The sequence below is a fragment of the Perca flavescens genome, chromosome 3 (assembly GCF_004354835.1).
Source record: "Perca flavescens isolate YP-PL-M2 chromosome 3, PFLA_1.0, whole genome shotgun sequence".
Lineage (NCBI taxonomy): Eukaryota > Metazoa > Chordata > Actinopteri > Perciformes > Percidae > Perca > Perca flavescens.
Window position 1 is genome coordinate 14,331,677 of NC_041333.1, and position 18,686 is coordinate 14,350,362.

At 42.2% G+C, this 18,686-nt stretch overlaps 1 protein-coding gene across 2 annotated transcripts in view; it reads left to right on the forward strand.

Moving 5' to 3' along the window:
- schip1 (schwannomin interacting protein 1) overlaps window positions 1-18,686 on the forward strand; it is a 233,620-nt gene that overhangs the window by 4,553 nt on the left and 210,381 nt on the right. For both annotated transcript variants that reach the window (XM_028574669.1, XM_028574668.1), the window contains exons 3-5: window positions 4,981-5,048; window positions 5,383-5,469; window positions 6,638-6,779. In XM_028574669.1, coding sequence (XP_028430470.1) covers window positions 4,981-5,048; window positions 5,383-5,469; window positions 6,638-6,779 — 297 coding nt within the window. The remainder of the gene's footprint in view (window positions 1-4,980; window positions 5,049-5,382; window positions 5,470-6,637; window positions 6,780-18,686) is intronic.

The window sequence follows — 18,686 nt, forward strand, 5'->3', positions numbered from 1 at the left end:
GACAGAGCTGTGCTGAGTGCTGTTTTCCCCAGCTCACTCAAACGCTTCGCGATTGAGTCATAATAACCCACGCTGGAGCGAGATGAGCCTGCACACTGACAGATAGGTGTCTCTTGGCCCGCCACGGTCATATGATGAGGAAATATACATCCTCTGTGTGTACATGTGTGTGCGCGTGCTCTGGTTCAATGCCACATAAAACACATGTACAGCCACACACACTCCTGCCAGTTTTTAGTCATTTCCATCCCATCCCATTACCATGTCTTGGAAGGCTGGCTTGGTCTAAATGAGAGAGCATAGTCTTTGATCACCCATGATGGGTGTGTGTGTGTGTGTGTGTGTGTGTGTGTGTGTGTGTGTGTGTGTGTGTGTGTGTGTGTGTGTGTGTGTGTGTGTGTGTGTGTGTGTGTGTGTGTGTGTGTGTGTGTGTGTGTGTGTGTGTGTGTGTGTGTGTGTGTGTGTGTGTGTGTGTGTGTGTGTGTGTGAACATGCTCTCATTCCCTCCTTCACCATATGTTAACCAGAGCAGCTCTCTATTGGTTAATAGTAACGGGGGAAATAGTCCCAAGTGCTCCGTTTTGCATTTTGATAGACTATAGTCATTTTCTCACTCTCACACCTCCTTTTATCTCTACTCGTCACACCCCACTCAACTCCACCCTTCTTGGGATGGCTTTCTCTTCTTCTTCTCCTCTCCCAATTTAGAATAGGCCTCCACTTGCTTGTCATTGATACCTTCATCCTTCCCTTACTGCACATCTCAGATATCCTCTTTCCAACCTCTTTTGAATGCTTCCCTGCCCTACCATCGGCTCAACACTTTTAGGTTTGAAGACTCATATTGTATGTGTTCTGTGTGCGTTAGTGATTAATCAGTTAGCCAAAATCAGCAGAAAATGAAATAACAATATTGATAACGTATCAATCATCATTCATCAAGCAGAAATGCCAAGCATCAGCCTGTTCCAGGTTCTCAAATGTGAGGATATGATGCTTTTCTGTTTTATCTTTAATATCTTTGTAAATTGAATAGAACATTTTCAGTTATGGGCTGTTGGTCGGACAAAACAAGCACTTTAAAGACATCACCCGTGAAATAATTTTTTGTACCATTTGTTAAATTTTCTAGTTGATACCATTATTGGAAAGAAAGATTAATTCCTAATAAAAATAACCCCTAGTGCAGCCCTTATTTACCTGATGAAGGTCTGACTCTGAAACGTTGTATTTTTCTAAATAAATTATTTCTTGTGTAATGGTCGGTGTGTAGGATTTTCTCTAAACAACTTTTGATCTGCTACTTTTGATCATATCCTACGCATCTACCCGACAAAAGAGGTGTGCAAAAAAGTTTTCTTACGTAGCCCTGTATGCTTAAAATGGGTCTTCTATAAGAGCCCTTTAAATTCATACATATAAAACCTGGATGGCTCTGAAAGAAATGGGTCTGTCTGTATTTAATGAACTGCATACTTCTAGATATGAAAATAAGCTAACATCTGCGTGTGCATGATGTAAGCCTCCTTGGTGTTGCTGTTCCTTATCTGTGCCTCATAAGTCAGTCTACATCTCCCGCTCCAGCCTGGTATTAATGGCTGTGTACTGTAACTGCAGTGGCCTGGGCATTGTGAGAGTGAGAATGCATAGGTCTTTAAACGCTGTTATGTGATCAGTATGAATCTGCTTTTCTCACTGCAGCTTAGTCAATATCATATCATTCTTTGTCAATTTACGCCTTCAAACCTGAGTGTCTTCTCTGTCTCCTGCTTCCTCTCTACTCACATAGGACTTAAAGGTCTGAATGAAATCGCATAAATGCATCAATTTCCCTCAGTAGAAAGTAGTTGTCTTACCCCATAGCCATACCATTAGGAGAAAATAGCATTTCAAATCATTTTGTCACATGAGCACAGTTTTCAGGAACACCTACATCTCTCAGCAGGCTCTTGTTGTACTCAGGGAGTCGGGCGAAAGAGTAAATGTTGACTTCCATATTACTCCTTGCACGCACTGCGCATGTAAATTGATTTCCAATGTTAGGATTAACGAGCATCTCCACTGATTGGACATTTCCCCGGGCTGAGCGGCCAGTTGAGCGGTGGCTAAACAGCTGTGGTCTGCGTAGATGTTTCAGCACATTGCCACACTGCAGTCAAATCCTCTGAGATCAGATTGATATATGTGCATGTGTTTACACGTGACTGTGCGTCGGTATGTGTGCATGCAGGCGTGTTTGTTCTCTCAAACATTGCACTCAGGTGTGTGTCTGTGTTCGTGTGTGTGTGGGGGAGTTTATCTCACTGAGCAACCACACTAGTCCGAAGGGCAAAACGAGCTGACCATCTCTCTCACTCAACTATGCCTGCCATCGATCTCTGTGATAGAACTAGGACTCTGAGAAATTATGATTTTAATAACTCATCAATTAGAGGGCAGCAGGCTTTCTGCTATGTGCTGTCCTTTTCTCTCTGCTTCCTTCCTGTTTTCCTTCCTTCTCTCATTTTTCAGTGACAATATGCTTATTACTGTCTACCTTCACCTTCCCTAGCCTTTCGGTCTATTGATTGCCCTTATTTTTAATACTGAAAATAATGTGATTAAGCTGTGCACATGCCCAGCAGAATAGGTTCTTCTGTTAATATCCCTGTTTTTATGCAATCATGGATTCAGCTATTGATTTAACAGATTGTCATGTACCCTATACGCTGCAAGTGATGCTTTTCTCCTGTCAGCTGCAGTTGTATTGCTCTCTTGGTGATTCTATTTCTCTCGTATTATATAACTTTAGTGCATTTTATCTGGTCCAGAGAGGCGAGACACTACAGTTTGTTGTAAACACACAAACGATAGTAAAATAGTAAACAATGATAGCAGCTGTAAAAGAAAAAAAGTGACTAACACAAGGTATATCAAGTGTTACAATCTTTGAAAATAGTAACTATTCATAATGAAATGTTTACTGTGATAGTTCATTTTTTAAATCATAGTATCAATAGTATTATCTTAATTTTCAATCTGCAATGTAAGTAGACAATTGCTCTATATTATGTCATTAAGACATAACTTAAGCTTTAAGTTAGACATTTCTGTCATTTTAGCACATGTATATTTAAACATATCAATCTTTTGTCTTTTAAAACATATTTAAAAACAGTTTCAGTCTAAAAAACTTCTTTGTCATGGGTTCTTAGCATCAGGATGGAGTCTGCTGTTATTACAGCAGAACACCGGTTGATACAGTTATATATTTTAAACCCTTATTGGCCTTTTGCCTGGCATTCTGAACACTTAATCCCTACTGGCTTCACTGAGAGACAAGGCAAGAACATTCAGAACTAATGCAGCAACATCGCAGTGTCTGGACTACATGTACCCAAATGTACTCTTTATAACCTTAGATGGACACAAACGCACATGTAGACACAGTGTAACGGTGTGTTGTGGCACAGTATATCCCAGTTTGAAAAGGTGAAAATATGCATTGTGGGGCAAAACATGTATTGCAGAGTTAATTGAGCTTGTCAATTAGTATTCCCAAGGGGAACTAATTTGATTACATGTGGGAAATGTCAGAGGGCACAACTAAATGAGGTCTCAACTGCTGCCTGAAAATGTTAATTGTCAAAATGACTTCCACAACAAATAATACCAGTTTGTGTAAAAAGGGTTGAAATTGGCTATGCGGTGTATCACTCCATCCAGGTTCTTAATTTGTTCTTTATAAACATTTTCATCTAGACAGAAGGATGGGGACATTTTGAAACATAGTTTTTGCACAGCTGTACTCAAAATAGTGAGTACAGACCGTTCCCTAATTTGTGGAATTACTCCACTATATCTTTACATAGCAAATGTAATACTTGCTATATTAAGGTTCTGAATCTCGAGTTCAGAACCTCCTTCAGTTAATTTTTTTTTACCACTCTGGTGCAGCAATACAGTTTATATGGCAAACTTGCGTATTACACATCCAGCAGACAAGGCAACATTAGCGTTAATTTGGAGTCTGTTTCTGGCCAACTGATTTTCATTCTCTTTTTGTTTGTGAGTAAAATATCTGACTCTTTAGCTCCTTAATGATCCACTATGTTCACCAGCTAGTCTGTCTGCTCTTTGGCACTGGGGAGGTGCTGTAGGGTTAGAGAGATTTCCCCTTGAAAACAGCTGCCTATTGCAGCTCTAAATGAGGATGATGAGAGCAGTGAGACTGATCCAAAATAGTAAAGTTAAGGCCCGTAAAACCAAAACAATGAGCTAAAAGACACAAAGACTCTCCAGTGGAGCTGAGGGGAACTGCTGATTTGTGCGATAATTCTGTGTGGGTTAGTCCTAATCACTACCAGGGTCGCCTTTCTCGTTACACGTAGCAGTTCGACCCTATGTCGTACTGATCTGTGAGCTGAATTTATCCTTACACCCTTGATGTAGACACAAGCACTTGAACACAAACGTGGACAAATACTCACAGCTTGCACCCTGCTGGCTAACATAAAGATGAGTGAATTGTAGAGATGGAGTGTGGAGCTGCTTTGGGAGCACATCCATCTGTCCAGCCCCAGAGCTGCCTGACATCGGGCTCGCCCCCTGGCCTGCTTCCGGTGTCTGGCTGGTTGGCACCTGCGGAGCACACATATGCTGTTATGCATCAGGAATAGCGAACATACACACACACACACACACACACACACAGTTGTTTTCCACACCACTATGTGTGTTCATGGTAATTTATGTCTATGTTAACAGACCCAGACGAGCTGCCACTCTTGAGGTTAATAAATCATAAAAAGAGCAGTTTTCCTCTGTTTAGGCTTAGTTGTACAGCTATGCCAAACAGACAGTATGCGTGGGAGGAGAAGCGATTGAAAAATGCCCCTGATTTATTATTGTATTTTATCGAAGCACAGCTCCTCCTGTGTCATATCCTTGGCGGAGAGAATTAAAAACCTTGTTGACATATTGATGCTTTCCACTGTGCAGGAAGAAGTAAAGCGGTATCATCGCTACTGCAATCACAGTGGAGGGCAAGCAGTTCCCAAGGTGGACAGGTAAGAGTAAGACACTACACATTACTGTCCCTACTGTTTCATGACAAAATCCTCCATATTGTATGGACAGCACTCGATCTACAATGAGGATGGTATACTTTAATGTAAAGCCCTCGTTCTGTCATACAAGACCCTTATTGTGCCATAACGAGGCCGCACTTTTGAACGTAAACCACATACCATGACATCCTCTTACTCTATAAGTGCTTGTTGTGCTGTGACTTCCAATATCATGTGAAATATAAACTCATTGATTTCTTCTGGCATACAAGTTGAGCTGTTTTCTTCTCTGACTTCATATTCCAGTTATATATCTACCTTGTCGTTATCATAGAAGCCGTCCTTGTAGGGGTGAGGGAGAGGATGACAATAGCCCAAGTCGCCGTGAGCAACAACAGCACCTGGAAATCAAGGCTATTGTGTGAGTATCACTTGTGGGCTTTCAAACATCTGTGTTTCTTTTCTACATTTTGAGGCAAATTTCACATAGTTTTACCCATGTTACCTTAAAAGTGCATTATATTTGTCTTGTAGGAGAAATCAATTTTATGTGTGGATTTTATTCAATCTTCCTTCTGATTAGGTTTCGGAGCTGGGGTCACAGTGCACTTTGTAGTCCATGCCCCCCTCGTAGACTGCCATCTAGCACCACTTTATTTAAACATGGACCCACACACACACACTTTTATAGGTTTAAGAGAAAGGGGACAGCTCTCGCCTCAGGCTTTCACTTCCTTGAAAGTCAAGGGTGGTGAAGAGAAAGCCAATGTTTCTGTAGTGAGATAACGTGATTGGGGTGTATAGAGGTGAGACGGATCGTAAAATATGTCAAGATAAACTCACAGAAAAGGCAGAGGACCAGGAAGCATGGACACAGACTGACCAAAGGGAGAATAAAAGTGGAGAAAATAGGGATAGAAGAAGATGTGGGGGGGCTAGGAGTTATGGCTTAATTCAATTTGTTCCATTTGGCTCAGCTGTCTCTCTGCTCCACTGGAGGTGAATGTGTTTCTCCATCAGGTAATTGATCCAGCACTCCATCCTGGACCCGGGTGTTGGGGTGACTATACACGGATGAAAGAAAGTGGAAAGCGAGAGACAGAGAGAGCGATCTGTGGAGGTTGAAAACGAAGGCGATAGGCAGGAAGAGGTCAGAAAAGCGTGCGAGCTGTGTTACACTTAAAGCAGGTAAAAAAACAAAATAGGCAAAGTTGAGAAAAAGATGTTTGAGAATGGCCAAGAAAAAAAATGTAGGGAAGGAAAGTCTAAGAAGAAGAAACTGAGAAGTTGAGAGAGAAATGAGATATGGTGACATCATTTTTGACTTCTTTTTTAAAATCAAAGAACCAGATATTTTCACAGTTTCTCCTTTCAATTAATTCAACCAGAAGAGTTGCCAAGCCATGGAAATGCTCCAACAGCCAGTCCTCTAACATTTTCATGCAGAAAATGAACATGACTTCAGAACCTCTACTTCAAAAACCCTGGATGCCCAAAATTATGCCTACCACATGGCAACTCCATAATTTAGCTCAACTTTGGTTATGAGATGTCACTGTTATATGTATTTTGTCCACATGTGTTCTCAGGATCCAGCGGGCCTGGCGTGCAAGCACGTCCCGCAGAGGGAGCTGGCAGGGACAAGACAAGAAGCGTCGCAGCCATCGTCGGGGTGAGACGGTGCCTTCCGACAACCTCCGGGACCCTGTGATGACCACCGATATTTCTCCGGTAAGACTGCAAAAAGAAAATCAAAGGCTACGTTCACACCGCAAGTCAGATTTTTAATTCAGATTTTTTTAGTTGTTGCTCGGATCCAGTATTTGTTTGGCTGTTCACATTACCTTTTTAAAAATGTGGCCTATATCAGATTCAACAGTGTGAACTGTTTGCGGTTTTGAACTGACCCGCATATTGCGCAAAAGAACAATAACAGTGACATCAGACGCAGCACGCTGTTGCGCTAAAGTTAGGGAGGTTATGGAGGAAGTAAGCATTTTCACTTTTATTTCAAAATGTTTGTGTAATGGCAGACGTAACATTAATGAGCAGGTGCTGAGGAGGAGAAGAATGAAGAGAAAGAGAGCCAAATTGGCTATTTTGGTCTTTTGCAGGGTTATGGCTGCAAATTCACTACAGAGGTCTGTGTGTCTATTTTTTTTTCTCCAAAAAACGGAGCGGTTAAGGTATGATCCTTCTACTTTTGATTGAATTGAAGTATCTCCCCATACACTAGTTAGGTCTAACACCTCACTCTCCCTCCACTGACTTGTTCTATCACTGTTCTCCATTTTGTAGGCCTGGTTTCTAATTGTACTGTCTGTGTCTAGGGCTAACTCCCGCCGGCGCATAATTGTGACAAATGTTGATGTAGATTGACGTAAAAGTCGCATCAAATCCGCTGTGGTTGTTCACACTGCGGCCGCATTGGAAAAAAATCAGACCTGGGTCTGATTCAGGACCACATATGGAAGTGGTCTAAATCTGATTTGAAAAAATCAGATGTGGGCAAGATTTGAGTGTTCACACTACTTCTGAAGAAGTCTGACCTGGTCACTTGACCCCAAAAATAAAAATCTGAGTTGGGCCACTTTTGCCAGCAGTCTGAACGTAGCCAAACAGACAGCCATATGGTGCAACAGGAGAATGAGGCAGGTGGCTGGAGATCTAGACATCTTTAAGCTATCTGCTGCTATGTGGTCTGAGTCATCAGCTGTTGTTTCCGCAGAGGATGATAAAGGAATGGGTGAGGGATGCATGGATGGATAGACTAATAAAGAACAGAGCAAAGGAGGGAACGAGGGAGGGGTGTTTACCTCTAGTGTCATCTGGGGGACACTAGGGGGTCGTATTGGTGGAGGTGGATGGGATGCCAGCTGGCACTGTGCCCAGATCTGTAATTAGCTGTTAATTAGGTAAATTTTCAAAGCTGGTTGATTGATTAATGAAGTGCCTCTGCCCTTGTCCTCCCCGTTTCACCCCCCAACCCACCTCCTCACCCCTGCCTTCTCCGGAGGGAGTGCAGGGGAGAATTAAACAGTGCTCACAGGGCATGGCAGCCAAAGAAAAGCCAGAGGAAAAATGACTGTATGAGCAGCAGATAAACAGTAGAGAAGGGGGGGACAAAGAAATAAAGTCTGGGGGGGAGGTGGGGGATAAGAAGATGAATGCAGAGATGCGAAAAGATGCCTTTGGATCGCCTCAAGTTCTAAGTGACAGACAGGGACACACAGACACAAACAAACACACACACGTACAGTCTGCTCTGCTGGTTTCTCGGTCTGTGTTGGCTCTCGCAGTGTAGTAATCACACAAGCTACCCGCGCACGTCTGCCCACGCTCTTTGCAGAGACCCAGTACAGCAAAATATGATGTCATGTCTGCATACTCACTTGTGTGTGTGTGTGTGTGTGTGTGTGTGGGATGCATTTTTTTCCCACTCTCTTTTTAAGCAGTGCTACAGGAAAGCAACATTCTCTCAGCAAACAGATGGGCTGGTGTCCTGGTGAGACACTGTGTATATGTGTGTGCGTGTTTGCGCGTGTGCTTTGTTTTTAGGTTGTTTGTTCTGCTTGAAAGAGTTTGGTGTTCATTAGCACAGCAGCAAATGTCTTCCTAATTAGAAACTTACTGTAACTTAAAAACCAAGATGACAAAGTCCCCCCTCACCCTCACCCTCACCCCCGCCATTTATTCCTTCTTAACTTTCTTTTTCAACATCATCTTTATTGGTAATATGAAATGATATAGGGTGAGGCTATTTGCACCCCTGGTACAATTAGCAGTGTATGTTATTTGTACCCAGGTGCAATTAGAAATGAATGCTATTCGTATCCTGCCGGTGCACACAGCAATGTGTTCTATTAATACCCCGTCTGGTACAAATATCAGTGTATGCTATTTGCACCCCTGTGCATTTACAGTACATTGGCATATATTTACACACGGTTATCCATACTACTCATGTATTACACCTTTTTAGGAATAATATCGTTGCAGTGTCCAATATTTCGCACACAGAGAGACGCTAATACATACACTTGCGTGGGCCGCGATATTTTTTTTTTTTTACAGGGTGGTAGGGGAAGAATCATGAATATTCATTAGGGAACTCATCACTGATTGGCTCGCCCTGACATTCTTACCCTAACCATAACCAATCCCCCTCCTCTTGCCTAAACCTAACCAACCCACCAAGAGCAGGCAACGAGTACTAGCCATTCAGGGATGAGTCCCCTAATGAATATTCATGAGTCTTCCCCTACCACCCTGCAAAAAAGATTTTGCGTTCGCGGGGCCTGACTTGCGCAATAGCATAATTATCCAATCCAAAATGAAAAAAAAACAAGATCGCCTCACTTACAGAATGTTGTACAACTGTTTACCACCAAGGGGGTAAGCTTTGCTTCAGAACTCAAACCTCCTATGGCGCCGTTTTGACGCTACAAAGAGATCACCTCCCATTAGCATTTCACTGACTAGCATACATTTTGGCGCCACTTTGACAGCGAATAACTTTACATCTGAAGTATTTAAAGAATCTATTTGTCCATTGTTTATTTCTAAAGAAACACGACAATGTATAAAAGGCTCCATTACCTTGTACCTCACGTTATGGCTCCGTAGCAGATGCTTTTGTAAAAATAGGCTAACGATTGTGTCATAACCAAGTGACTTACTGTCGCACAGTAGAGGAATTAGTTTCGACTTATGTTAGCCGTTTAGGTATAATTACTAATGTTAACTAGCATGTTAGTTAGCAATAATTAGCCTGTGCCCATGTTATCTCCTTACATACAACTACACTCTCCGTCTCTGTAAGATTGGGAATGATTGAGATTTCTCTTGGCACAGCTACCAGAAGACTTACAACTTTCAGACACGTTGCTCACGTCACATTTACGTCGTCTCTGTATTTTTTGCTAGAAATTCAATTGTTATAAACTTTAGAGACAAAACGTTCCAAATATGCCAGTTTCTGCAGTCATGGAAGATGAATATCCGCAATAATTTCGGTGCAAGCGAGCAACGTGTCATTTGTTGTTAGGTCACAGGGTGTGAATAGCTCAGCTGTGTGGCCGAGGCTATTCGTACCGGGGGTGCAAATAGACACCCCGAATGATATATTAGATCTACCACCCATTACATCCCTTAAATGCAATGACTTGGTAGGTGGGTATACCGTGGCTTTAATACCCGCTACCCGCCCTCAACTAATGTTCTTAAGTAGAAAGTTGAAGTACTTCACTTGAGTATTTCCATTTCATGCTACTTTATGTGTCTACTCTGCTACATTTCATATTAATAATGACAATAATAATAAAGGATGAGATGTATTGAGAATAATTTTTCAGTACATTTTCAATGCAGGACTTTTACTCGTAACAAAGTACTTTCATATTGCAGTATTACAGATTATAGTATAAGACTGTAACATGTTTGGCTGCAGTATTGTTCTGCAATACTGGTACTTTGGTACATGGTAAATCCCCATGCCCACTACTTCATTATTCATCTGTCATCCTTCCCAAGCCCCTCAACCTCAATAATAATAATAATAATACAAACAAAATATATTTAAATTAAACGTATATACAAATAAGATGTTTTTATTTTTAAATGATGATCTTATATCTGCCTCCCAAGAAGTGTTTTATCTTCCAAACCACGTTACCTTTTCTCAGTTAGAAACTTTTGGAGTAATGCTGGACAGGCACTGCTGCTTTTCACACACCCTCTCATCACTCCTCTTGCCTCGACCTCTGCCCACAACACACTCTCTCCTACCTCTGTGTTTTTCTTACGTCGCCTTTTCTCTTTCCCGCTCTGTCTCGCACGCTCACATTGTATCACTCTCCTGTGGCTGTTGTGTTCTGTGAAGGACAGACATTCATCACTCTGCCACATTGGGAGTGTGTTCAGGCAGCCTGTGTGTTTGTGTGTGTGTGTGTGTGTGTGTGTGTGCATGCTTGAAAGACCTTGGTCCTGTCATGTAGAGGGGGGGGTTCAAACATACTTCATGCATATTTCATGAAACATGTATTGAACAACACACACACACACAGACACAGGCCTAGATAAGACACCACAGCTCACACTGAGGTTTTTCCTACCTCATCTTCTCAAATAACATCCCCAATCCACACTCTCACTTTAAAACTCCTGCCAGAATTCAACTCTGTATATATCAGTTGTCTCTTACTGTATGTCTTTCTGTATTCCATATATTGCAGTAGTCCAGCAATGGTGGGTTCAAGCCTGCTGTAACCCCCAGACCCCAATGAATTATTAAAACGCAGAGGGGCCAGGCCCTACATGTCCTGCTCTGGTCAATGCTTGGCCTGTTGTAAATCAATAGGTCTGAATGTTGTGAACACAGTGCTGCTGTATGGCTGACCTGCGGGGGTTGCTGTGTAGTGTTGTTCCAAAAATATAGAATAACAACATGAACTAAATGTGAGCATTGAACGCTATAATTATTATGTCATTATGTGATATGTGACAGTGAAATTCTTAATCAAAGGAATAGTTTGACATTATCGGGAAATGTGCTTATTTGCCTTAGTTGCCGAGAGTTAGGTGAGAAGACTGCTACCACTTCCGTGTGTGTCCATTAAAAATGAAGCTAAGGTGTTTGAGGCAAAAAGCTGAGGGCAGCACTTGTAGCAGTGCAAGCCATGTTTCTAACTTACCTCCGGGCTAAGCTTAACATTCTGCTCTCCCCTTATCTACGTGAATTTGAGAAAGATGCATCATAACAGATTGGCAAAAAAACAGATGAGGTCTTGGACAAAGCAAAGAGCCTAGATCTGTGAAGTCTAATAGAGGAAGATCTGCAAGCATTAAGGTAGATTTCAATGGTGCTTTTTATTAGCATATATGTAGATTATGGTTAGGCATCTTGCGCAGTTTGCTTTGTGTTAAGCTATGAAACTATGTGCATTTGCATGCAGTGCTTGAGTGGATCTCCATGATTCACCGTGTAGCCCTCTGGGATGGCTTGGTGGGTTTTATTCAGAGACTCAAACCAGCGATCAAAGCTAAAGTATTGTGATGAGAATGAAAATGAAATGCTTCAGTGGTGCGCCTTTCATTACAAAGAAACTAATAATGCTGCCGGGCTGCCTGATGACTAATGAAATAATTTCAGTGATGGATAGTTAAAAGAAGAGGACTATCGGTAGAAGAGAGAAAAGAATGAAGGGGGTGAAATATAGATAAAAACACATTGCATCAGCTATGCTGAAGTGTGTGTGACTGCGGCTGTGTTTGTTTTCTAACAGTGTTTGTGGACATTGATCTGTTCCTATCTCTGTGACATGTTAGCACTTTTCTCCCCTCCTTTTCTGGAGCCCAGGCAGAGGGAAAGTGTTAGTGTAAGCATTCCTGCAGCCTGCGTGGGAGATCATTCTCTCATCTCTCACCGCTAAGAATCTCACAAAGCGAAGTGACGGCTTCATCCATGCCTCCACCTCTACCCCCCCCTAATCCCTTTTTCCCAGCCTCACTCTATGTCATCCCTGGCTTTCCCTCCCACTGCCTCTTGATGCGCACACACACACACGCACACACACACACACACACACACACACACACACCAGTCCACCGTTTCTGCAGACAGATGCTAACAGATGACTTGTTTTATTGGTGTCAGTTGGTGTCTCATTTGAAATGAATTTATATACCTCTGCCTAGGAGTTGACATCGATCGGGCTTAACTCATTTAATAGCCATGACATTTGCCTATTAGCTTATTTACTGTCAAAACTCAGCTGGCTTCCTGAGAGACAGTAACTCTCGCATTTGTATCCGTTAGGGAAGAAAATGTGATTGCTTTTGCAAAATATAAACTCCAGAGGAAAATTCAATTCAAGTACACGCACAGACATGGACTCACACATCAAACTCCGCTGCGCAAGCTTATATTAGATTTGCTCTGGATTGTCCCTGTTTTTAGGCTATTTTACCATATTTTATGGGAGATGTCCCCCTGTTTTCTAATGTGCTCCTGCCTTAATATGCTGCTGTTTGCTGTTAATGCAAACTCCAACAATTCCATATTCTAAGTTTCCCTGCTGTCTTGATATATTCAGGATAATGTACATTTTCTCAGCACTACCATCAGCACAACCTCAGTCATGCCAAGTATAAATATTGAGACACTGGCTGACTGTGCCTCTCACACATAGCTCCTGGCAGATCAGCGCTGGAGGACAAACGGCGACGTGAATCCCTTCCTTTTTTGTGTGCTGCAAATGTTGAATTTTATTAGCAGTAGCCGAACCAGCAAAACAACTGCTAAGTGATCAATTTCCCTGTAGAGTGGTGAGTGTGACATGGCTGTTGCACTTTAATCATTTTGACCCTGCCTTTAGTTGTTTAATGCTGTGTGCGCCCCTAGCTATTGAAACCCTGGAATTATTTTAATAACACCTTTTTATTTGCAAATTTTTCAGCATGTGAGAATCCACATAGACGTAGTGTGCATACACCAGGAAACACCCAATCTGAAACCTAGAAAGTGATGCTCCAAAACAGCCATTGATTTTGTGAAAGGCCATTGGGAAGATATCTCAGAGATTCATCATGGCTAGAGAGGAGAAACGAGGATGGGAGAGAGCCGATGTCTCCTGGAGGTGGAGAAAGAACGATGAATGGCTAGCAAGCTGAAAGGAGGAGGTGAGAGAATATAGAGAAGATATGGTGGAGTTTGGAGTGATTATGAGGATAATAACTCTGCATTAGAGCCTCCATTTGTGTGGGTGTGAGATGGAGTGCATGCGCAGGCGCAGTTATGTCTGTCAAAGTGTCTAATTTCTTCATCGCTGTCTCTGTCCAAACTTCACCAGATTAGATTAATGTTGACCATTACATCTGTACACACTTACATGCTCACATCAGGTCACGTACACAAATATAAAGGAACTAATAGTCTACAGTGGCACATTAAGAGCATCTTATGACCCCTCCAACAAAATCAATGAAAGCCGACAAGTGAAAACGAGCAGAGGGCAAGATAGATCTTGATCAAGGTTCTGGGGAAAAATGGGAAGAATATCGAGTAAAAAAAAAAGGGAGTGAGCTCACTTTAGTCTTCTCACTTTTTACTGTTGTTTTTTTTGTGAGCACAGGATCCTGAATGACTTGATTTGATATTTACGGCAGGCTGTGTGCGGCATTACAATGAGAGCAGTAGTTTACAGCTGGTGTATGGGGATTTGATTGGAAGCTGTAGCTCACTGCAACCTCCCACTGAGCTTCTAATTGGTTATTTATCTAGAAAACATGCCATTTAGCTGACATTACTTAAACTAAACAAGCATATAGCATGCTCACATATGGCCTCATACAGGCATGGATGTGACAGATATATACCCACACGCACAGACCATAACGAAACATAAATCAGCTGGAAGTGTCTCCCAACCATCTGCAGCCGTAATAACAATCTGGTACCTAAGGCTATATGCTCCACTGTTCTATTACAGCACCCTTCTCTCTGCACACACACTTTCCCTCCAGTTATCTCCTCTATGTTCTTTTCCCCCATTCTGCAGCCTCCAGTTTTTTCTCCCCATCCTTTCTTCTGCCATCTTTTTCAGTCTCCTGCTTTCTCACCCTCCCACTTGCTCCCCTCCTCACAGGCCTCGTCCCCTCTTTAGCCCATCTTAGTCCTCATGGCCAGTGAGTCTGCCATAATGAGATCCCTGGAGGAGAGACGAGTGGCGTAAAAAGCAGAGGAGGGCAGCCGCAGCAGGGAGGAGAAGAGTTGAGGGTCGATCTCCTCTCTGACCTGCTCAGAGAGGAAACCTCTGGAATAGTCCACCCTCCTCTCTAACTCTACTTCTCCCTATCGCCATACCCCCTTCTCTCAGTCTCCCCCTCAGCCCATCATCTCCTCCCCCCACCCTCTCCTCCTTTCATCAGCAATCTACCATTACTGTCCATTAACTAGATCAGAGCCATTATAATCCTCTTCTGACAGCATCCCTGCTGTGTGTACAGTACCCTTGGTTGTGAGGAGGGGCTGAGGGAGAAGCGGAGACCGGAATTGGTAGCAATCCTCAGATAGGAGAGGCTATCTGGATTGTAGAGTCAAATCACAAGCATGTCAACCCAGTCTCACATCAGTTCGTGATGGCATTACGAAATTAAATCTATTAGAACGTGATTCCATTACGTTATTGTGAAGATTTACGTGTTGGGGCCACGTTTTTTAAACTAATGTATTTCAATGAGAAGCATCTTACGTAATCACAGCACGAAACTTTCTGCCACTCGGCTGCAGCAGAGAAGCTGGATACAGCTTTGATATTATTGGTATTTTTAGCCCAATAATCGCTGTTTTAATCAACATTTATTCACCAGATCTTATCACGGTTTATATGTATTTCTTTTAATGTTATTATTTTGGTCTATTTTGGCCAGGGAAGCTGGATTGCTTTGTTGTTTATTGATATTTTTAAAACCATAACGCTACATCTTTCAACATGTATTTAGCTGTTATTTTAATAATATTATTTCGGTCTTATTACCGTTCAAATATTACAGTAAATAAGACAGAACAGTAAGCTACGATATGAGCCGAGCTGGGCGCATTCAAAGCCGATGTCCCACGATGCAATGCGGGCATTCATTCACAGAATCAGACGGCGATCAGCGGGTCTATAACGGCAGTATCGCTTCAATGTACGTAAGGGATCATGTAGAGTGTTGTTATAGCGAATACAACGACGACAGGGGTTATCATAGGCCGGGAGCCAGGTCCACTCCTCAGGATGTTTTTTACTACCTTTTTTTCACTATTATTTCCTATTATCTTATACCTTGGGCCATCACAAGTTGATAATGACCACTCCCAACTCGGCCCCGTTTGGTCTCAGGGGCCAAAAAACACCCTTTTTAGGAAAAGCTTTTGGCGGAATGATGTAATTGTGAATATTAAGGTACTGCAGCTACATAAATGGTCATATAACCTTAACATTTTGCATGGTGTATCCTGACACATAGGGAAAACTAGCAGAAAAAGATTCTGGGGATTGTTGCCTTTTTGCTGTCAAATATCACCCTCAACATACCCCAAAAGACAAAAAAATGTCTGTCCGCCTGACAAATTGTCATCAAAAGGGATAATTTTCAAGCATTTTATTATAGACATCACTGCCTCAAATGTACATTAAAAACTTCCCAAGTTTATAAGCTTCAATTTAAGTCCAAGATGACCTTCTCATTGAAATACATTAGTTTAAAAAACGTGACCCCAACACGTAAATCTTCACAATAACGTAATGGTATCACGTTCTAATAGATTTAATTTCGTAATGCCATCACGAACTGATGTGAGACTGGGTTGAGCGTGTACATATGTAAGAGGAGGCTGGGAAAAGCAATGGAGGGACGGAGAAAATAAAGTTCAGGCTGTGACTTGCATGTTTTGTCTCATATGGTATGCAGCAGGTCATCAACATATTCTCTTCTTCTGATTTGATCATTGACGTTCAGGTCCTTGCTTGTCACACATAACCCTTAGTCCTTAGTGAGGGAGAAAGCTTATGCGACGGTTCTGCAAAATACGCTTTCTCTTATTGTGCTTTGGGCATTGCCAGCTACAGAGCTCATTTTAAGTTTGTTTGTCCTCTTCCTATAATAATCTCTCTTCTGTTATTTAGCCCCGTTTACGACCATCCACAGATTAGTCCTCTTTGCATCGACCGTAAGATGGCTTAGTAGAAAGGAGTGATCAGCCGGTCAATGACTGTTAAACTAGAGGCACCTCCCTGATATCATAAAGTCCAGGCTGTGACAGCTAGCTGCTGATTGTCTCATTAGTCTGTGCGCTAACACAGAGCCAAGCTTCTCATTACTGCTCTTACAGTGCCGCAACACTAGGCAGGAGTTTGATGTATACAGTGTTCTCTGGCCGTTTAAGGAAACACTATTTCTGGCAATGTAGTGGTAGTTGTCTTTACGCAGACATATCCATGTTTCCTCATTCCCTTATCTTTCTATCCACATCTCTATCTTTCCATGTGTATGTATTGTGTGTGTGTCCATTGGCTTCTCTCTATGTGTCTTCCTCTAAAGCACACCAAAGGTCTTAAAAGGGTTGTACTGAATAAGCATTCAAAAGAGTGTTTCAACATCCAGCGTATTGTTGTGTCAGCTGCTGGACTGCCTGCTGTAGCGGCCATATGATCTTGTATCTTTCCTCTTTGTAACGAGCTGCTCACTGGGCTCTTGGTTTGTCTTTTGTCTTTGTTTTCAGATAGACGTGGTGGGTATTCTGTGGTCACTGTCAAAGCAAATGACAAATAGATGTAATATTGGAATTAGTCAATGCAGTGGCAAAGTCATGCACCATTTAATTCTACAATGCTAAGGTTAATTAGTTGCACACATGTTACAGGAGATTTGTGAGGCAACAAGTCTTGTCATCAGTGTTGGGAGTAATGGCGTTTAAGTATAACGGCGTTACTAACGGCGTTATTTTTTCAGTAACGGAGTAATCTAATTAATTACTTTTCTCATCGTTGCAAAGCCGTTATCGTTACTGAGAATGTAAAGTGGCGCATTACTACAATTTGGTTGAATTAAGTGTGAGCTGTCAGGCTTTGGCTACACATCAGCTGCCTGGAGAGAACGGGGGGGGGGGATGATGACACCGTTGCAAATGTGATGATGATTGGCTGGGTGGGCGGATGCTCTGCTCACGCTGTCTCGCTGCACGCTCTGACTACCACTAAACACAAGACAGCGACAATGGCGACGAGCCAGAGAAATTCAAAGGTAGCGTTCTTGAACTGGAAGTACCGGCACTACTTCTTGCTCATTGAAATTAAAGACAAGGATGTTTATGTAACATGCACGCTATGCCCAGGAAAAAAGACTTTATCCACGTCTGCCTCAAGCAACTCCAATCTTATGAAGCCCCTCACATCAACACATGCCCCGAGCCCAAATGCAGCTAGCGTGAGCTCCAGCGAAGGAGACGGAGGCGCTTAAACAAGCTCGATTTTTCGGGTCAGCAACATCTTTGACGTTAAAGATGTTATAGAACATAATAGCGTTATAGAAAATAAAAAATAACGTCAGTTACTTTTCTGAGTAACTAATTACTTTTACAATGTGGTAACTGAGTTACTAACTCAATTACTTTTTGGGAGAAGTAATTTGTAACTGTAACTAATTACTTTTTTAAAGTAAGATGACCAACACTGCTTGTCATCACCTCAGAGTTTGCTTTTTGGTCAGGCTCGCAGCTGCAGTCTATGCTCAGTCCATTTTTTTTCATGTCTAAATTCTCATTTTGAGAACGACCTTGTGAGATTTACTCTTGCTTCTGCAAAGCTAACCTTTGACGACTCAGCCATGTTGAATGAGTGTCTTGGTCGTGTGTGTCTGTGCATGCATGCGAGTGTGTGCTTGTAATATAGGATAAGTGTGTGTAGTATGCCGGTGGAGGCTCCAGAGATGGCCTGTGGGTGGATTTCTCACAGGCACATTTGATCTGTGGCTGATCTTTCGTTTTGATCGACGAGTCAGCTTTGAAGGGAGGAGGTGTCCTATAGTTTGATGAACATGAAGAGTATCAGTTCTTCACAGCATCACAAAGAAAAGAACATAACACATTGAAAGAAT